Raw genomic sequence first — 21,582 nt, 5'->3', positions numbered from 1 at the left:
CTGGGCACCTCGGGGGTGGAACCGTGAGCCCTGGGGGTACCAGAACTGCCGTCTTCACAGGCATACAGCGGATGGTCCTTCCACATGCTACTTGCAGTCTGAGAACCCCTGAAAGTTCAATCTCTTCACTTTGTCAGAGAGAAAATGGAGGCGAAACAGGTTGCTCGAGGTCACAGGGCTAAGGACTGAGCAACCAGTAGAGCTCCAAGCGTCAGGCTCTGAAAAGTTCATCAGACTGGTGACTTCCTGTAGTGTTAGTCTACGGAGAGCAGTAATCTAGCTTCCAGGTTTGTTTGGTTTCTTCCTCCCCCTGCTAGTTGATTTCGAGTGCATTTCGCACGGTTATTTCTGCATCACGTCCACCAGCATTTCTTCACCTTGTATCTTTCCTGCTTTTCATAGTGGTGGCTAACTCCCTAGCACAGTAAATTTTTGAAATGCTTCTCAATGTCCGTGAGCGTCCAGGGATTTCTCGTTTCACCTGGAAAAGCTGTAAGGAAGAATTTATTCCACCTAACTAGGGCCATCTGAGTCTCCTTCGGTGTACTTTTCCCCAGGTTGCTTTTCTGTGTCTCCCATGGTGGAAGCCGTTCTCCTCTGACATTTTGCTTTCTTCGGGAATACCGGGTTTTTAGGCTTAACAATAGTAAAGCGATTCACCTGTACAACATCTTTCTCTGTAAAGTTCCATTTGCAGGGCTCTTGAAGAGCCTGCTATGTCGCCCCAGCTCCCGGGACGGGTTGTTAATTCCAGGTCTAGAAAAACTGTTGGCTCGCCCTTGGGACTATTTTCTCGGCACAGTTTGATCAGAGATGCCCGCTTTAATCAGAGCGGGTGGACTCCATCTCCTCTTTGTATTGGTGGCATCGGACGAAACATTTGGAGAGTTCTCGATCTTAAAAAAAAAAAGAAAAAAAAATCGAGCCGGCTGCGGCCTTGCGCTCGCGGGTAAACCCCGATGACCTCCTCCGTGGGAGCACTCCAGCGGGGAGTCCTGGGGGAACCCCCGCGGGGAGCCGGGGCCGCCGGGCGTGGGCGGTGGGCGGGCCCGGCGCCGCCCTCCCAGGTGGCGGCCCCGCCCCCGCAGCCGCCCGGAGGACACTTAGCGCCCGGGCCGGGCCGCCCCCGGCAGGTCGCGCCTCCTGCACCGGCTGGTTCGCGCCTCCAGGCACCGCCGGCCTCTGGCGCCCCGTGCGCTCCGCACCCCGCAGCCCCGGGCGGCCGCGTCCCGACCTGGAAGTTGCGGGTTCCGTGAGCCGAGACCCGGTGTCCGAGGTCGCGAAGACCAGCCGAGTCCGAGGCTCGCGTGTGCCGCGGAGTCGCGTGCGCCGGGACTCGCCCTCGTCCCCTGGGACCATCCTGCGCCCCCCCCCCAGCCTCCGCCCCGCGTCCCCGTCCCGCGACCCGGAGGCGCGCAGGTGTCGGCCCCCGCGGGCCGAGTCCCCGCGCGGCCCCAGCTGGACGCCGCCCCCGCCCGAGGTCGCGGACACCCCGGCTCCCGGCGCGCACACACCTGCCTCGGGGACCCGCCCTTCGGGACGTCCCGGCGCGCAGACATGCGGCCCGCTAAGCCTGGCGCCCTGCTGCCCCTGCTGCTCCTGCTCGCGCTGGCGTTGTCCCTACCCGGGGCCCAGGCGAGGCCCCGGGGTCGCCGAGGAGCCCGTGCCACGGACCAGGAACCCCAGCCGTGGCCGTTTCTCCCCGCGGCCAGGGCCACCCGGAGCACAGGTAAGCGGTCCCCGTCGCGGCCGGACGTGCGCTCTGACCCTGGGTGTTCGGGGGCTGCCCGCTGCGGGACACCGGAGTTCAGCAGGGCAGGGACCGGACCGTCTCTGCACATGACTGGTTCTCAGGGAAGCAGGTAAGGAGTTTATTAGACTTCGCCTTGTCGAGACTTAAGTAGCAAAAAAACCCCGTCTCACGAAGGAACCGGCGTGACCCGGCGAGGGAGGCCCTTGCCGGAGGCAGGTGCAGCGGCCGAAACCCCGCGGTCGGCCTCCGCCGACCCGGGCCTGGCGCGCGGTTCCCGCCCTGGAAGCCCCTCCTCCTGGGTCTGACCGGGCCTCGAGAACTGAGCAAGAACCCTGCCTGAACACGCAGACACAGCCTGACCGGGCTCGGGGAGCCCCGCTTTGCTTCCCTCTTCTAGCTGGCCCCCGGGAATGCTTAAGGCGCACGCGGTTTTGAGCCGGCCGAGGTGGCTGTCGTTAACTCGCACCTTCCCGAGGCCAGGCTCCCAAATCAGCCCTGGAAACTCAGATCTCTGGCTACTTAGCCGCCCAGGGAGGGGATGAAGGAAGGAGGGGGAACAAAACTAGTCAACATAGATAGAGGTCATGAGACTCCCCAAGGTACAGAAGTCCAGGATGGGGGCGCCTGCTGGCTGAGTCCGTTGTGCCTCTGGCTCATAACTTGAGCTCAGGTCCTGATCTTGTGGTTGTAAGTAAGATCGAGCCCCTCGTCAGGCTAGCCGCTGACAGCTCAGAGTCCGCTCGGGAGTCTCTCCCTCTTTCTCTGCCCCTCCCCTGCTCTCTTGCCCTCTCTCTCTCTCTCTCTTTCTCTCTCTTTTCAAAATCTAGCATTTATTCTTTATTTGCAGCTCACAGAACTGGTTTTGAAGGAGCGCACTCTGGGGAAACATTGTTTTGGCCGCTTCACGCAGCCCAGCTCTACCTCAGCCCCTGGGGGACACGGGTGGGGGGGGGGGTGGGGAGGCCAGGAGACAGTGTGGTGACCACGGAAGTAAGGCAAGGCAACGTGAGGCCAGAGCAGTGGGGAGGGGCCGCTTATGAGACCACTGCTGGCCCCTCTCCTCGGGTGTCCCCATTCCCCAGACACTCCAGTATTGGAAATTAGGCCAATTAATAATCCTGCCGCGGCCTCTTAGTGTTGAAGTGAAAGGAGTGTCACATGTCTGTCAATCAAAAGCTGGAAACTCTTCAGCTTGGCGAGGAAGGCAAGACAGACCCAAAGCTAGGCCTGTGGCACCAGACACTTAGCCAAGTTGCAAATGCCAAGGCGAAGTTCTTGAAGGAAATGACAAGCGTTGCTCCAGCGAACGCACAAATGATGCGAAAGCAAAACAGCCTTGTTGCTGACATGGGGAAAGTTTCAATGACCTGGAGCGAAGATCAGACCAGCCACGAGATTCCCTTAAGCCAAAGCCTAAACCGGAACAAGGTCCCGAACTCTCTTCGATTCCGCGGACGCTGAGAGACCGCAGAAGAAAAGTTGGAGGCGAGCGGAGGTTGGCTCCTGAGGCTCAAGGAGAGAAGCCGTCGGCATAATAAAAAAGTGCAAAGCTGAGTAGCAAGGGCTGATGTGGAAGCTTCGGCAAGTTATCCAGGAGGTGTAGCCGAGATCATTAACGTAAGTCGCTACACTGAACAACGGAACTTCAATACAGATGAAACAGCCTTCTATTGGAAGGAGATGCCATCTAGGACTTTCATAGCTGGAGAGGAGTCAACGTCTGCCTTCAGAGCTTCAAAGGACAGGCTGATTCTCTGGTTAGGGCTAATGCAGCTGGTGACTCTAAATGGAAGCCAGCACTCATTTACTATTCCACAAATCCTAGGGCCCTTAGGAGTTATGCTAAATCTCCTGTGCCTGTGTTCTACAAATGGAACAAAGCCTGGATGACAGCACATCTTTTTACAACCTGGTTTGCCGAATATTTTAAGCCCATTGCTGAGATCTCCTTACTGCTCAGAAATAAGATTTCCTTTCAAAATATTACCGCTCATTGACAATGCACCTGGTCACCCAAGAGCTCTGATGGAGACGTAGAATGACATTAATGTCGTTAGCAGGTCTGCTAACACAACATCCGTTCCGCAGCCCATGGGTCAAGGAGTAATTTGGACTTTCAAGGCTTATCATTTAAGCAGTACATTTCACAAGACCATAGCTGCCAAACAGTGACTCCTGTGATGGATCTGGGTGAGCATATCGAAAACCTTTCTGGAAAGGACTCACCGTTCTAGAGGCCATTAAGAACATTCCTGACGCACGGGAACAGGTCAGAATATCAATAGGGACAAGCATTTTGGGAGCAGTTGCTTCCAACCCTGATGGATGACATTACGGGGTTCCGGACTTCAGGGAGGAAGCAAGTGCAGGTGCGATGGAAACAGCACGAGAACTAGAGCCGGAAGTGGAGCCTGAACACGTGACGGGATTGCTGCCATGTCACCATCAGACTTTTACGGATCAGGAGCTGCTTCGCACGGATGAGCCAAGAAAAGTAGTTTCTTAGGATGGAACCTACTCCTCCTGGTGAAGATGCTGTGAATTCTGTTGAACTGACAGTCACGGATTCAGAATGTTCCATACACTTTGTTGATAGAGCAGTGGCAGGATTTGAGAAAACTGAATCCAGTTTTCAAAGGAGTTCTGCCGTGAACAAAATGCTATCAAACGGCATCACATGCTACGGAGAAATCGTTCACCAAAGGAAGAATGAGGTGATGCAGCAAATTTCACTGTTGTCCTATCTTATTTTAAGAAATGGCCCCAGCCACCTCGGCCTTCAGCAGCCACCAGCCTGATGAGTCAGCAGCCATCATGTGATGCAAGACCCCCCCCACCCCCGCCACCAGCAAAATGATTATGACTTGCTGAAGCCTCAGGTGATAGCACTTTTCAGCAATAAAGTATGTTTTAATTAAGATATGTACTTTAAGAAAAACAATTTTTTTTAACATTTATGCATTTTTTGATAGAGCATGAGCGGGGGAGGGGCAGAGAGAGAGAGTGAGACACAGAATCGGAGGCAGGCTCCAGGCTCTGAGCTGTCAGCACAGAGCCCGACGTGGGGCTCGAACCCACCAACCGTGAGATCATGACCCAAGCTGAAGTTGGACGTTTAATCGACTGAGCCACCCACGCGCCCCAAGATATGTACTTTTTTTAAAAGTTTATTTATTTTTGAGACAGAGAGAGACAAGAACATGAACAGGGGAGGGGCAGAGAGAGAGGGAGACACAGAATCTGAAACAGGCTCCAGGCTCTGAACTGTCAGCACAGAGCCCGACATGGGGCTCGAATCCCCAGACCATGAAATCATGACCTGAGCCAAAGTTGGATGTTTAACTGACTGAGCCACCCAGGTGCCCCAAGATATGTACTTTTTTAAAAAGTTTATTTATTTTGAGAGAGAGAGAGAGAGAGAGAGAGAGAGCGAGCACGGGGGAGGGGCAGAGAAGGAGAGAGAAAGAATCCTAAGCAGGCCCACATCACTAGTACAGAGACTGAGGTGGGGCTCGAACTCAAGAACCTTGAGATCATAGCCTGAGCCGAAATTAGGAGTTAGATGCTCAATCGACTGAGCCACCTAGGTACCCCTAAGATATGTACTTTTTAAATTTTTATTTATTACAAAAATTTTTTTTGATGTTTATTTTTGAGAGAGAGAGAGAGTGCACATAAGCAGGGGAGGAGGGAGACGCAGAATCCAAAGCAGGCTCCAGACTCTGAGCTGTCAGCACAGAGCCCGACGTGGGGCTCGAACTCACGAACTGTGAGATCATGACCTGAGCTGAAGTCGAACGCTTAACCGACAGAGCCACCCAGGCGCCCCAAGATGTACTTTAAAAAAAAAAGATGTAATGCTATCTCACGCTTAACAGACTACAGTATAATATAAACATAACCTTCGTGGGCACTGGGAAATCAGAGATGAACTTGGCTTGCTTTACTGTGGTGGTCTGAAACCGAACCTGGAATATTTTCAAGGTATGCCTGTATCCACCACCGCTCGTGTTTTGAGATGTACGCGGGATTTGTTTTCAGTTGGGCATGGCAAGACCTGGAAATGACTGTCGTGAAGGAAGAAGTTTTGCTCACAGTTCCCTAGAAACCAGGTCACGGCGTGCCCCTAGGAGCAGACGGGGAAGCGCCAGGTTTGGTCGGGAGCAGAGTGGTTTCTTCAGGAGGGGCAAGGTGAGCTGGTTTAGGACCGGCCAGTTGGAATGATTTCGGCGGGCTCCGGAGTGTAGGGCGGTATGTACCTGTTTGGTTCTTGGCCCTGGGGAATGAGGGCGGGGAATATTGGCCTTGAGTGTGAGGACTGGATGAGGCCGGTCGTAGGGGCCTGGGCTGTGGATTGGTTGGTTTGCAGATGAAAGGTGTGCTCGGGCTTTCTTTCTCCGGGAATCGCTGGCCAGCTCCGAGAGGGGCCATCTCTCCGGGGCCAGCAAGGCTTCAGATGTTAAAGCCTCAGAAATACAGGAATTGGAAAGGCATGATTTCCCCTTCTTCACCACCTTTGCCCGGGTGCCGGCTGGCCCTCCGTTCTCTGTTCCTGCCCACCGCGCCCCTGGGCTCCGCTCGTCGGCCAGGAGCCACCTGTCAGTCTTCATCTTCCTGGAGATCTCCTTTCTTTGTTATTGTTCTAGGGCGTTCGTCCAGTCTCTTCTTACCTAGACATCTCTTGCTTACCACTTGGGGTGTCAACTCAATGATCACTTCTCTGTTTCCTTCACGTCAACCTGCTATGTGTTCCTATGTTATGTTTGTACTTTGAAATGACAATTCCAGTGTATTGAAAGTATGGTTTCTCTTGGCGACCTGTCTGAGCTCAAGCAAAGCATTGATTGTTTTCATTTCAAAGGTAACAACCTCCTCGAGGGGTCATCCTCTCAGCGTTTAATTCCTTAAACATTTTCTAGATGTTCCGTCCACAAGGCACTATTGTACATCCTGCAGGTGATAACACATGAACAAGACATCGTCCCTTTCCTTAAGAAGCCCACGAGGGCGCATGGGTGGCTGGGTCGGTCCAGTGTCTGACTCTTGGTTTCCACCCTCTTCCTTGCTTCGGGTCTTCTCTTTACTGGCGCTGATAACAGGGTCAGTTTAGGCAACAGACATCACTTAGTGTCTTGAAGGTGGGCCTAGTGAGACTGATGTGTGCTGCCCGTGGGGGGCTGCAAATAGATATACCAACCACAAGTTTTTATTCACTGTTTCACATAATCCAGTAATGCATTGATTTTTGACATAGGCATTTGTATTGGTTAAACTTCTCATAATTGTTTTTTCATAATTATATATTATATCATTAGACATAGGTACAAAACAGGGGTGCCTGGGTGGTTCAGTCACTTAAGGGTCTGACTCTTGGTTTCTGCTCAGGTCATGATCTCACAGTTTGTGGGTTTGAGCTCTGCATCTGGCTCCACGCTGACAGTGCAGAGCCTGCTTGGGATTCTCTCTCTCTCTCTCTCTCTCTCTGTCTCTCTCTGTCTCTCTCTGTCTCTCTCTGCCCCTCCCCTGCTTGCCCTCTCCGTCTTTCTCTCAAAATAAATAAATAAACTTACAAACATAAGAGCCCACAATATTGCTTGGAGCCAGACATGTCCATAGTTCACTATTATGCTAATCGGAATGTGACAATTTCCTTTATAGAAGTTAGAAAGTGTGCAGTGGGGGTGTACAAGAGGGGGTAATTTATTTAAAATGTGTACCTTCCCAGGGTGCCTGGGTGGCTCAGTCGGTTAAGCGTCTGACTTGGGCTCAGGTCGTGATTCGTGTGCTCCAGCCCTGCATCCGGCTCTGCACTGGCAGCACAGAACCTGCTTGGGATTCTGACTCTCTCTCTGCCCCTCCCGTGCTCGCGCTTTCTCTCTCTCTCAAAATAAATAAATAAATAACTAAAATAAAAGTTAAAAAAAAAAAAAACTAAAGTGCAAAGCCCTTTAAGTGGGAGAACATCCTGGCCTGGAGCCCATTTCCGTTCATTTGTTCCCGCTGTGATGGGGAGAGTGGGTTGGGGACGGAGAAGACCCATCAGGAGGCTGTTGGCCGGGTGCAGTCGTGAAAGTATGACGGCTTGGACCAGTCTCGTGGTAATGAGAGGAAACACAGGTGTATGGGTCTCAGGTCATTTTTGCAGGTGGAATATATGAAATCAAGTAATGGATCGTATATAGCAGACAGGGAAAGAGGAAAGTCAAGCATGTCTTCTTGATATCTGGCCCGAGCCAAGAGTAGAGAGTGATGCCAGGTAGGAGACCAGGGAGTGTGGGGGAGATGCGAGCCTGGGACAGCAGGGAAATCAGACGTTCATGTCTGGCTGTGTACTTTTGAGAGGCCTGTAAGTTTCCTGGATAGAGTGGTAGGGGCAAGCAGGTAGCCCCGGGGGAGGTCTGGAGCCCCCAGGGAACCTTCAGGGCTAGAGATACAGATTTGGAATCGGCTGCACGACCCACTGTGAGTTCATGAGTCAGGTGCCTGTCGTTATAGCCTATTTGTAAGGATGTTTTTCATGATGGAAATGCCTCCCACGAATCCTAAAACTTTTTTTTTTCTTTGCAGAAATGTTCCTAAAAGATTCGAACTTAAAAGACAAATTAATAAAGCATTTCACAGGTAAGCACAAAATTTACCAGTGACTCAATTAAATAGAAAGATTGTGTGCAAATTCCTGTGTTAGGCACTTGGCATTTGAAGAGAAATGTCTGTAAGAATCTCAGCAGTCCAGTTAGGGAAGTGGACAGATGCCATTAACTTGTATTAATGGTAATATAATCCCGATCTTGGTAAGTAATAGAAGTGTAAATACAGTTTTAGGGATACGCAGAAAGTGAGTAATTTTGCCAAGAACCAGCAGGATAGGCTTGTAGTCGACACTGTACTTATGTTGGGCTCTAAGGAATGAATGGTACTTTCCTGGATGAGAGAAGCATTCTGGTCACAAGGAATTCTTTGAGAACATGGTAGTTTGGGGGCAGGACAGGTAGACGGTGTGGGTACACTGTGGGGTATGGTTAGGTAAAGGTGTGTGTGGCCACTGGGTAAAACTATGGCTGAAAATGTAGGCTAGAGTCATACTGTGAAGGGTCCTAAAGAGAATGTAAGGAATTTAGACCAGGCTCTCCAGCTGATGGGGGCAATAGAGGTTTTTTTGTCTAGGGGAAAGACGGGCTTTTGTACACCATACCTTAAGCATGAAATACTCTTCCATGATACTGTTTTGTTCTTCATATCAACTTTGTGAGATCATTGGAAAGCATCCTGTGCCTCCAGTTCTAGCAAATCACTAAATTGTTTTGAACCAAGCACCCCCATCCTGACCATTCCTCTTGCCTGGCCATTCCTAATCGTCCCAGCTACCTTTCCTTGGTTTACATCTCAGGCCTATAAGCTGGGGAAGATACAGTTTTCCCCACTTAACCGAAGCCAGCGGCCATGTTCGTTAATCAACTTCAGAACAATGGTTTTGCGTCTCAAGCCAAGACCCCCCCTGAGCCCCAGCAAGTGTAAGGAATGTCCCAGTATTGTGTCTAGGTACTCTGTTCACGCCACTGTGGGCCCTTCTACCACTTCCAGAACGCCAGACTCCAGATATAGAGGTGAATTTTGGTGGGGACTGTCTGGGATTTGTGGCAATAAAAAGGAAGTCTCAAGGCCCTGTTCACTTTACAATAGTCCTTGACACTAATAAGACACAAATTACTATAATTAGAAAATGGAATAAGGCTCTCTGCATATAAACATTAATTCCTATTAAATAAAAAATTGAAGAGGGGTGCCTGAGTGGCACTCAGTCAGTTAGGCATCCGACTTCGGCTCGGGTCATGATCTCCCGGTCCGTGAGTTTGAGCCCCGCGTCTGGCTCTGTGCTCACAGCTCAGGCCTGGAGCCTGCTTTAGATTCTGTGTCTCCCTGTCTCTCTGCCCCTCCCCTGCTCGCAGTCTGTCTCCCTCTCTCAAAAATAAATAAATATTTAAAAAAATTAAAACACTGAAGAACAGAAAGAGGGGACCAAAGATATTTATTTTTTTTATTTTTCACATCCTCTTGATTTGCTTTCTAGAGATTTTTTTTTTCTGTCTAGAGCTTTTCTCTCTTAGTTATTCTAAAGAGTTCTTTAGAAACTGAAGGTTCCATTATGTGAAATGTTGAGAATTGATAGTGAATTTAGATGGTTTTTCAGAGATTACAATGTACTGCCTCCCACAGAGCCAAGATAAGAAGTGCTTCCAGACAAGTTCTTTTAAGGGCATGGAAGGGTGTTAAGCTACAGTTGTGATGTCTCCACCCATAAAGGCTAGCAAATCTGTTTGGAAGACATGCCCATGTTTATCATAAACGTTCTTTTCTTTTCCCATAGGGCCAATCACGTTTCCAGATGAATGTAGCATACATTTCCACCGACTGTATCACAATACCAGGGATTGTTCAACGCCAGCTTGTAAGTAGTTTGGATAGTTGTGTGGTTTTTTTTTTCTTTTAGAAAAAGTCTGTATCCAGCAATAAATGCATGTAATTTTAAACTTCCACTCTCTGTAGCTGGAAATAGACTAAACATTGTATGAGATGCTATTTATAACACTGACAGTACTTAAGTAACGTTTGTGTGTGTCGTTGACAGTGTAAGGAACGGAACTTCATAATTGGGACTAGATCCAAATCTGAAAATAGCCAGATTTCCTTACTGGATGAAATGTTTGTCGGAGATTTAAACCTTTTATCGTTTTTCAAATTCCTTGGCATAAAGTGCTTTGTCATATAAATGAAACACAAAAATAGGATGATGGTGAAGGGGAAGTCAGAATTTCCTCTTAAGTTATTTTAAACAGTTTCATATTGTATCATTTATACAACGAGTGATCCGTTGTTCTCAACAATGGTAGCATAGTGTTTTAAGGGTTGCTCTAATGAATTCTTTTGGACACTTAAGTTACTGAAGTTAATAGTCGTTTCAAACGTAATATTTTAAATGCTGTCATTGAAACTGCCTAAATCATGATCACGTGAGCTAATTCAGCTGTTTTTACATGCCTTTCTGAACCTAAACTTCCCTTTTTAGGTAAATGGATTTTAAGCATTTTGCTTCTTCTTCACTAGATTGGCCATCTCGAGGAATATTCAATTTTACTCAGGTTGTTGAGTCTGAGTTGTTATAATTTTTTTCAAAACTGCTTGTGTTCAATGACTTGGGGAAATGAATCACACCGGAATCAAAGCAGACTGAGTGATCCCACGGCACAGTGGGGACATCTTGCTCTTTGGACTCAGGCTGCTCGCTGGGTATGAGATAGATTCTTGACATTTGGACGCTGGGTTTTCATCTTTGACTCTTAAGTGAGACAACAGTAACATCTCCCTGATTGTGTTAGGAGGAGAATTCATGAAAAGACCCCGGTTAAACATTTGTTGTGTTGGGTGCTTATTAAATTGTAGCTCTCATTATTAATCGGTGACAGTAATAACATGGTTTTCCCGACACTTGTAGTAACTATATACGTGATTGACCTTTAAATGTTTTCCTAGATTACAAGAGATGTGCTAGATTGCTTACAAGGCTGGCAGTGAGTCCCCTGTGCTCACAGACAAGACCTGCCCTAGGAGTATGTATTTATTTATTTTTCTTATTCTGTTTGACAGGCTAACTTTCTTAAGAAATGTTGAACAGTTGAAAAAGCCAGATAGCTGATGTTAGCAGCACATAATGAACTTAACCTGTGGATTTTTTACTTAGTGTTAAAGCTTGGTCTAAATGCACAGACTGCTTTATTGAGTTCATTACAAATGCCCTCAACAGTGATTAAATTAAGTAAGGTAAACAGCTTTTTGGCAGCCTTACCAGTCCTGAGTGATTTTTTAATTTTTTTTTTAATGTTTATTTATTTTGGAGAGAGAGACAGAGTGTGAGTGGGGGAGGGGCAGAGAGAGAGGGAGACCCAGAATCTGAAGCAGGCTCCAGGCTCCGAGCTGTCAGCACAGAGCCCGACGCGGGGCTCGAACTCATCAACGGTGAGATCATGACAAGCTGAAGTTGGACGCTTACCGACTGAGCCACCCAGGTGCCCCCTGAGTGATTTTTTAAAAATATTTCAACCTTTGGGGTTATATTATTTTTGTGCAGAAGCCTTATGCAGGTAGACATTAGATGAACAAAACTATTTAAAGCTCTATTTTCTTTTCAGCTGGTCAAAAGATATAATAAAAGTTGCGCTGGGTCCTAAACTTTTGGTTTATGCAAGATAGGTAAGGAGAAGAGAGAAAGTATTGGAAGAATAAAAGAAAAAGCAAGGGGTCAAAAACATAACCATGTAATCATCATCGGCTCTAGCATATACTTTGCCAGACTGAAATGGTAAGTCAGAATTTTCATTCTGGCTAAATTACCCTAAGAGCCCTAGGGTAATAAAGTATTTGGATAACCTAAATAAATCTGATGAAAATTATAATATTTACAAAAGTAGACTCTATACAAGAGACTGAAAGACATTCATTTTTTGCAAAGATCTTTCTACTCAGTAATTCTTTCCCAGTGCAGATCAAAGCCAACCTGTTTGGGGGAGGGAGGGGGCGGGGGGTCAGTATTTCAGTACCACGGACAAGTCCCTTTAAAGAAACTAGTTTCATAGCTTGTGAGGGTAGAAATGGAAGTCATGGGATACCTGTAGTCTAGAAGTATCTACATATATCTCCATCTGGCCTATGTGACTTAATCTACCCCAAGTAACTCATTTCACAGGTTTGTTGTGCCAGTTACTAAGACAATCCTGACTTGCATTGCTATTTTTATTCTTCTTTAAAAGGCAATTATATCGGGGCGCCTGGGTGGCGCAGTCGGTTAAGCGTCCGACTTAGCCAGGTCACGATCTCGCGGTCCGGGAGTTCGAGCCCCGCGTCAGGCTCTGGGCTGATGGCTCAGAGCCTGGAGCCTGTTTCCGATTCTGTGTCTCCCTCTCTCTCTGCCCCTCCCCCGTTCATGCTCTGTCTCTCTCTGTCCCAAAAATAAATAAACGTTGAAAAAAAAATTAAAAAAAAAAAAGCAATTATAGGGGCTCCTGGGTGGCTCAGTCTGTTGAGCCTCCGACTTTGACTCAGATCATTATCTCGCAGTTCTTGAGTTCGAGTCCTGCATCGGGCTCTGTGCTGACAGCTCGTAGTGTTGAGCCTGCTTTGGATTCTGTGTTTCCCTCTCTCCCTCCCCCTCTCACACTCTGTCTCTCTCTGAAAAATAAATAAACATTTAAATAAATAAATAAATAAATAAATAGTGACGATAAATTAATAATAATGGGCACTCTTAATTCTGCATATTTTTAGTTGCTAAATTTTAAAAATTCTCTTTTTTAGATTAAGAAAATGAGCTAGATCATTTTAGCATTCAATGGCAAGGTACTTGAATTAATTACTCTCAATCTATCTCAAACCTTGTGAATAATGTAAAACATGAACAAATAAAGAAAATTCATTAGGCTGTTGAAATTACCTAAATCAAGCCACATTTATCTTTCTTGGTTTTAACATATTTTATGTGAATGAGTAAATAAACATAAAGTCCAAAACAACATATTAACTGCAAAAGTTCTCAAAAAACAAGTACTGTGCTGTAATACAAAATATTGCCCACCGGCTAACTTCCCCTGAGACTAGATTCATGGAAGACAGAGCTGATAAATACCCCCCTTGGAAACTGTAGAGTTTAGAGGTTTAGTGATTTCCTCTGTAGGAGTATGTGTTTCTCATTATTTATTTAACAAGGTATTAGAAACACAGAATTACAGATTACTACGTTTTAGGAATATCTATAAGTTATTTAGGTGATGCCAAGTTCCTTTTTCAGTTTATTTAGATATCATAACACTTTAGTGGGGAAGTCATAATTGAAAGTATCTAAAAGTACTGATTGACCCTTTTCCCTTCCACACACACATTAGCCTATATTCTCAGGATTAGATTATGCATTGAGCCCACAGATCCTTTAAGCAAAATAAAATAAAATATGACTATATTAAAACTATACATATTTTTAAGTACATTAAAAACCAGATTATAAATGACATTTTTCTTCTTCTCCCTGATAGGGATTGCTTAAGAATATACATGCAACTTGAAGGAAAAAGTGCCTGGAATCATGCTAACTGTACGAAGAGGGGAAGCATCTAATTTTATGCTGTATTAAGATGAAAATCTCATCTGAGATTTTACAGAAATAATTGATTAGTTGTGTCCTTCCATAGAACGAAGTCTTTCTTGGTTTATCTTTGTGTATAGAGTAATTTGAAATGTTTTAAAACAATGCTTAAATCACGCAATGTAAATAGAATATTAAAAAGTATGCTATTCTTTTATTTTTATTATATTATTTTCTTATATGGTTAATATTCCATATAGGTATGAATTAAATATTTAATTACGTAAATTATGTCTCAGAGTACTGGTGAGAAATGATTTAAGTAATATATTTTTTTTGAATAATCCTGTATGAGGTCCACTTTTACAATTCTTTTAAATAATATTTAAATACATCCATTCAGATTTGTCTTTAACTGCACTAATTGGAAATATGAATTCTATTAAAACTGAAATATAAAAGATCTGTGTTGCTTTTCTTTGAATTGAATCTATCTGTCGCAGAAGTTATACTATTGGGATGTGATTGCTACATATGTATATATGGATAAATATGTATTTTCTAAACTGCTGACTAGTCTCCTGAGAAAATTCCTGTCTTTTTGAAGTCTGGGCGTATGGTACTGCTGTCCTAAATAAAAAGAGGAGAGCTGTGTGTTATGGAGTTAGGAGAATATGTGGGCTGCCTGGATGCTCTGTTTGGATTTTTTCTTTTCTTTTTTTTTTTTAAGTAATCTCTACGTGTACTGTGGAGCTGGAACTCATGACCCTGAGATCGAGAGTCGCACACTCCCCTGACTGAGCCAGCCTGTATCGCATTCTGATACTTTGAAACAGCTTCATGTAAAAGCAACAGTGTAAAAATGAGAACCCTACAGTAAAATGATAGAAAACCCCCATCCTTCTAAAGTAGACACAGCATGAGTGGTTTGCCAGGGCATAGCCAGCACAGGCATTGCCTCTCACTGCTCGTCCTCTGTCGTGTGGGCGTCAGGGACACGGGCATGTCTGTGCTAGCCCATGCTTGTATGGTGCACAACGTTTGGTCTCTCCCATATCGGAGTGTATCCTGTGTATGTAAACATACGTTCTCCTTTATCCATCAGAAAAACAAGCTCAACAATGCCCTTTGGCTTCAGGAATATTCTGAAGCTACATTTTCAATTTCAGTGTTATTTATTTTGGCTTCTGGGCAAAGACAAGTAATTATGTTTAAAAAACAGAGGAGGTGGAATGGAATTTTGCAATAATGCTATGCAGTAAAGAACAGGAAAAATACCACATTTTTAGTTCATTGCACTTAACGTAGTAATTATGGTATTTACAACATTCAGAAAAATGAAGTAGCTTTTGCTCTTACCTTTCTAAGAGCTGGAGTGCTCTTTTGTAAAATGCTTATTTATTTTTGAGAGTGGGGGGAGGGGCAGAGAAAGGGAGGCGAGGATCCGAAGCAGGCTCTGTGCTGACAGCAGAGAGTCTGATGCGGGGGCTCAAACTCACGAACCATGAGATCGAGACCTGGACCAAAGTTGTACACTTAACCGACTGAGCCCCCCAGGCAGGCACGCCGATAGTTGGAGTGCTATTTTTGTAAAAGTGAAGAAGAGGCTATTGAATAATGACAGGTAAGAACTTAATAGTAAGACATATTAGGCTGAAAAAAAAAAAAATAGGCCAAAGAGGCTTCATGATTAGTGTGGCTTCTATAATAAGGTAAATTATTTCCGATGGAGTTCTATGAAGTTAGATTGTAAGCATTCCCAGAGATGACTACTGTGCCTCAGAAATGTATTCTATGCTATCTCTGTATATTTAAAGCCTAGGGATTGATTAAAAATATCTCCAGTTAACAGTGTGTTTCATTGAAGGATACTCATTTGCTCATTGTAGTGAACTCAATAGGGAGAACTTGAGAGAGTAATAAATAAAGAGATTTTAATTTGTCTCTATGGAGAAAATGTTCTCACGTGGGGAAGTAAGTGGTTGAAAGATGAATAGGGGAGAATGCTCATGGTTACTCAGTAACAAAGTAACATCCCCGCATTGCAGAAGTAATCTCATTGTGCCAGCAGCAAGCCGGGAGGTTAACAATGTTTACTCCAGAATACTGAGCGCCAGGTCAATTAAATTGGCTGCTCTCCACTGGTCACCTAAGGGTTTCAGCAGACAGCTCAGTGAATCTCTGAACTATCTGCATAATGACCTGACCTTCCATTTCACCTTCTATTGCCTTTGCTTTGAAAGGCAGGATGGAGTTACTAAAACTAGCCCTTGAGAGAATCTAGAAGACAGGATGCATGTGTGATGGGGGGGGGGGGGTGTTGGGGGGAGGGGAGGTGGCGTGGGGTATGTGTGTGTGTGTGTGTGTGATCACTTTTCTGCATGTTGAAAAATGGTTACTTGAGGGGCACCTGGGTGGCTCAGTCGGTTGAGCGTCCCACTCGGCTCAGGTCATGATCTCACGGTTCATGGGTTTGAGTCCCGTGTCAGGCTCTGCGCTGACAGCTTAGAGCCTGGACCTCCTTCGGATTCTGTGTCTCCCTCTCTCTGCCCCTCCCCCACTCACGCTCTGTCTCTCTCTCTCAAAAATAAAGATTAAAGAAAAAAAAATTTTAATGGTTACTTGATAAGAAAATCTGGCCCTGTCTGAAGCAGCCCTTCCCCACACTACTCTGCTTAATTCGTTTCCTATCACTTATCACTCTATGCAATAATGGTATTTGTCTGTTACTTACCCATCTCTCCCCAATAAATAAGGCCGAATGGAGGATCACCCATGTTCCGAAGTATTTCTAGAGCCTGGCAAAGTGACTGGCTCATAGTAGGTGCTTTAGCACAACGAATGAGATTAAGAACATACTGTAATTCGTAATAAGAGGCAAACAGTGATTTATGAAACACTGTTGAGAGGGTCGCCTACTTAGGCAGTAAACTTGTGCAAACCCCACAGGACAAATCATCTGTCTCATTTCCCCTTCGTAACTGCTTCAGTTTATCCAACTTACAGGCATGAGCACAGTACTGAAACTGGGAGTGCCATTTAACCCTGGGCATGGAAAATCAAATGCCTGTGGGGCCAGGTGACTCATGCAAACGATGCGAATGAGCCACGGGGACAGTGGCTGGTGTTGGAATTGACGGGGGTGGTGGGCTTCAGCTCAGGCTGGTGTTGCCGTGTTAGCAGCCTCCTTGTGATTTTCCTGAGAAGGCTGGGATCTGGACTTCGACGTGAAATATCTCCACTTCTAAATGTTGGCATTGAATGAGAAAAAGGATAAGACACCATGCCAGTCAAATAAAAAAGTCTGTGACCTGCTTGGCTCACGAACTGCTATTTTTTTGACATCTGATGGGCATTCTAACTTGGGAGTTTCTTCAGTTTGATTTCGTTTTATCCTCTTTGAAGAATCTTGGCTCCCTCTTCTAATCTGGTCCCGATGGAGGTTTCGTGATGCGTTTCTGAGTTTTACCTTGACTTTGCCCTGGCAGTCCCCTAATACCCTGCTTCTGGAAACGTCTCCTAGGATGCCTGCTGTGTAGCCCTGAGCAAGGCAAACCATCTGTCCACATCTCTCAAAGTGCCCTGAGATGCCTCTTGATCCTTGACAGAGGTGACGTCTTCAGCTTCTTCCATCATAGGCAGGGAGGTGGGTGGAGGGGGGGGACGGAGAGAGAGGGAGAAGAGGTTGAGGTACAGAAACTATTCTATCCACTTGTCTGCCTCTGGTCAGTGAAATGTTCCCTATTGCACATCTCAAAATATATTTGAGTGAGTGGTCAGTCAGCACCAGGGCGATATTCTGGCGGCCTTCTCTCGCTGTTTAATGGAGTGGCTGCCTTTTCGTTCTTGTGGGTTGGGGACAACAGCAGTGATGAGGCCCAATACCGGCGCTGATGAATAATTGTGGCTGAGAGGCAGAGCCCACGTAGGGGGAAGATCAACCTTCAACAATGGGGCTAATCCCTCCTCCGAACCGGGGGGTGTGTGTCCAGACAGGGTTCTTCAGTTCTGTCATGAAACGAAAAGGAAAACAAATACTTTTTCAAAGACTTCTTGAGCTTCCCAGTCATGATGAGTAGGTGTCCAGAATGCTAGAACATTCCCTGACTGCCAAGTGAAAGTTCTGTTCAAAGTTCTGTGAAGTGACATTGGAACACATGCTAGGACTCCAGCTCAGGCTTCAGCCTTGAGGAAATCTGTCTTTTAAAAAAAATTTTTTTTTTTTAACTTTTATTTATTTTTGGGACAGAGAGAGACAGAGCATGAACGGGGGAGGGGCAGAGAGAGGGAGACACAGAATCGGAAACAGGCTCCAGGCTCCGAGCCGTCAGCCCAGAGCCCGACGCGGGGCTCGAACTCACGGACCGCGAGATCATGACCTGAGCCGAAGTCGGACGCTCAACCGACTGAGCCACCCAGGCGCCCCAAGGAAAATCTGTCTTTGACATTACGTGCTGTTTGGTGTCCTTGGACCTATGGACACAGGACGACAAAAATAGGCTTGGGGGAGGGAGGGAAACTACATGGGGACCAGAGGCCGTTGCAGGACCTGTGGCGTGTACAGGTAGGGGTGGCACAGGGGCAGTTATGAGGAAGTCATCAGAATTCAGACAACAAGCTCTTAATCTCCCACGTCGTGCTCCCAGGTGGTCTGTGAATCCCTTCTGAAAGTGAACGGGTCACACACACTCGTGTCTACACACGCATATAACTTGTATTTTATATTAGCCGTGCTTCATTTTCCTTAGGCAAGGGTCCACGGCTTCCATTCAATTGTAGAAGTCGATCCATGACACCCTGGTAAATTAAGAACCACTGATTTAACGGAAGCCTCTGAGAGCACACTACAGCAGGAGATGCAAAAAGGGCCTCACCCAGGTCCTGGGAAACAGGCTCTGGGGAATGGGGATGTGACTAGTGCTGGCAACATCAGTGAGTCTGGGGACAAAGGTTTTAGGGGAATAGGTGGTGGCATAATGGGGGGACAGAAGTGGAGGCCCCCGAATGTAGACAATCGTTCCCCAAGCTCGAAGCGTCCGGCCGAGGCGAGAGGGAAGGCATGGTTGGAGGGAAGTGTGAGCCCCAAGGAGTTTTTGGGAAGATATGAGAGGTTTGGTCCTGTTTAAACACCGAGAGGCACACAGTCAGTACAGCAGGCTTTGCAGGAGGTGGAAGGCGATGGGTTCTGGAACAAAAGAAAAACAAGTTTCACAGTAGGCACTCAAATAAATCCAACAGATACATGTCTGTCATATGAATTTTCTGGCTAACTTTTTGAACAGGTGAATTATTACGGATTGTATGACCTTGGGTGAGTCACCAAACCTCTGGTGCTGCCATGTTCTCGCCTGCGTGGGGATAAAAACAGTAACCACCTCTCGGAGAAACAGATCAGCTAATATTAAAGGGCTTAGCAAAGTGTCAGAACGCACTGAGCACCACATATTGTTAAATAAAAAAGTGAGGGGCGCCTGGGTGGCGCAGTCAGTTAAGCGTCCGACTTCAGCCAGGTCATGATCTCGCGGTCCGTGAGTTCGAGCCCCGCGTCGGGCTGTGGGCTGATGGCTTGGAGCCTGGAGCCTGTTTCCGATTCTGTGTCTCCCTCTCTCTCTGCTCCTCCCCTGTTCATGCTCTGTCTCTCTCTATCCCCAAAATAAATAAAAACGTTGAAAAAAAATTAAAAAAACAAAAAGTGAAATATCCCTGACTTACAGTATGCATTGCGCCCACCTTTATGGTCTTAGGGTCGTCATCCCCTCCCGAGAATAATGCCGTGAACTTCTGACAAGACGTTAGTCTCAGGCTTGCCCTGCCCGCGTGATCCCGGGGCTGACACAAGTCATTACCACCAGACAGCATAGGCGTTACAAAAAGGAAAACCAACCCTCTCCATAGCTACAGTTAGTTGATTCTCATTACAAAACCTTCGTGTTCCGTAATTATCTGCTCCAAACTGAGAGACAGCCTTGCGTTTGAACCATCTCTTGTCATTATTAACGATTTTATGTTGAAAGCGATGTGCACGCAAAGGATCAGTGAAAAAACACCTCCAAAACTTGCCATCTTCCTTTGGCCAAAGCAAATAATGTCATTTGTTCCAAATGGCTGTCTAGACCAAAACACATCATTAGGGAAACCCAAACAGATTCTTTACAGGAAACATACACCAGCAGAAGCTCGAATTCCTGTCGTGCTCAGTGGTGACATCGCTTCTGATTCAGACTCAGCAAGTGGTGAGTGGATTGTCTCAGCCAAGATCGAAGACAAACTCCAGGTGTGTCAAGAGCAGCTCCTAAAATTGTGCATCTTGATTGATGATTAAATGTTCCGCTCCAGAAGATAAAAATAAACCTCCTCCAAAATTTATTAGAGGCGTGTCTTTGAAACTTACTTCAACTATGATGAACATTTATTGGTATTTCTTTATAAATGTAGTGTTTAGTGCCCTACCACTCTGCCTGGCTGTGGCTTATCTTTCCAGTCTTAGAGATTTTACCATCTCTGGGAAGACTTCCGTGTCCCTCCCCACATTTTCTAGTCCCTACCATCAACTGGATGGAGGCCCTAATGGCAGATAAGTCTGCTATAAATATTTTGACTTTTCTTCGATAAGATAATTGTAGACTAAAGAAACAGATACCGAGAGGACTATAAAACCCTAGAAATTAATTTGAAGGCATTAAAGAGTATTTTCTCATTACAAATTCATCATTAATAATGTTTGTAAAACATTTTCTTAATGTTTATTTTTGAGAGAGTGTGAGTGAGACAAGGGGCAGAGACAAGGGGGACAGAGGATCAGAGGGCTCGAACTCACGAACCGTGAGATCATGACCTGAGCTGAAGTTGGACGCTCAGCCGACTGAGCCATCCAAGCGCCCCAATAATGTTTTTTATTATAGGACAATCTGTATTTTATTTTTTGTGCTTTTAAAATTTAGGAACTTCTCTATGGATTCTGTTTTAAAGCTCAGTTTTAGTTCTTTATTATTGAAATATTTTAAAATAACTTAAATACCTTTCACAAAAATCAGAAAACTAGAAAAATCAAGACAAATTATGCATAATTTCCTTGCCCAACATAATCATTCCGAGAGTTGATTTGTATTCATTCTGCATTTTTTACATAATTGTATCTTGGTTTACTTTAATTAGTATTGTACAAAAAAAACCCATTTTATTTGGTGGTAGTGTGGCCTTCATAGCTACATTAGAGATGTGCTCTATTTTATTTAAAAATATTTTTGTCTACGTAATTGTCTATGTAATTGTCTATGTAAATTTCCAAAATTTCACTTAAAAAGAAAGCTTGGAAACATGTCTACCTAAGGCTCAAAGTCTCTTCAATCATCACTTTATGCCTCTACTAAAATACGTAATAATGAATATTCTGTTTGATTAAAATAGAAGCAGCTATGCATTTAAAATTCAGCATAGATTGAATGGTGTGGTTTGCTTTACATACTCTGGAGACAACTCAGCTGAAATCCTTTCTGCCCCCTGGTGGATTTTGATGCCAAAACAGCTAAAACAAGTTTTTAGTTTTACAGCAAAATATTTCACAGAAATCAGTGTTTAGTCTATTTTAGCAAATGTATTTGTATACGTGTTCAAAATTACTGGGATTCTAAGTAACAGAGACGACCTGATTAAGATTAAGCAAAAAGAGATAGTTTGTGGAAGGATAGGAGGGTAACTTATA

At 45.6% G+C, this 21,582-nt stretch overlaps 1 protein-coding gene across 1 annotated transcript; it reads left to right on the top strand.

Moving 5' to 3' along the window:
- Positions 1 to 959: 959 nt before the first annotated feature.
- Positions 960 to 14,343, top strand: ALKAL1 (ALK and LTK ligand 1). The gene is made up of 6 exons (XM_023248729.1): positions 960 to 1,039; positions 1,134 to 1,729; positions 8,321 to 8,374; positions 10,119 to 10,199; positions 11,282 to 11,358; positions 13,831 to 14,343. Exons 1-6 carry the CDS (start codon positions 960 to 962, stop codon positions 13,858 to 13,860), a joined length of 918 nt encoding a protein of 305 aa, XP_023104497.1. The 3' UTR covers positions 13,861 to 14,343.
- The last annotated feature ends 7,239 nt before the right edge of the window (positions 14,344 to 21,582 follow it).

This window comes from Felis catus, chromosome F2, assembly GCF_018350175.1.
Source record: "Felis catus isolate Fca126 chromosome F2, F.catus_Fca126_mat1.0, whole genome shotgun sequence".
Lineage (NCBI taxonomy): Eukaryota > Metazoa > Chordata > Mammalia > Carnivora > Felidae > Felis > Felis catus.
Note: the sequence above shows the minus strand (reverse complement) of the source record. Positions and strands in the feature narration are given on the sequence as shown.

What these genes read in the sequence shown, in the direction of transcription:
- ALKAL1 (XM_023248729.1), top strand. Translation starts at nt 960, where the DNA reads ATGACCTCCTCCGTGGGAGCACTCCAGCGGGGAGTCCTGGGGGAACCC. An exon ending in CAGGGCCACCCGGAGCACAG is followed by an intron (nt 1,730 to 8,320) that starts GTAAGCGGTCCC and finishes TTTTCTTTGCAG; the next exon opens with AAATGTTCCTAAAAGATTCG. An exon ending in AGACAAGACCTGCCCTAGGA is followed by an intron (nt 11,359 to 13,830) that starts GTATGTATTTAT and finishes TCTCCCTGATAG; the next exon opens with GGATTGCTTAAGAATATACA.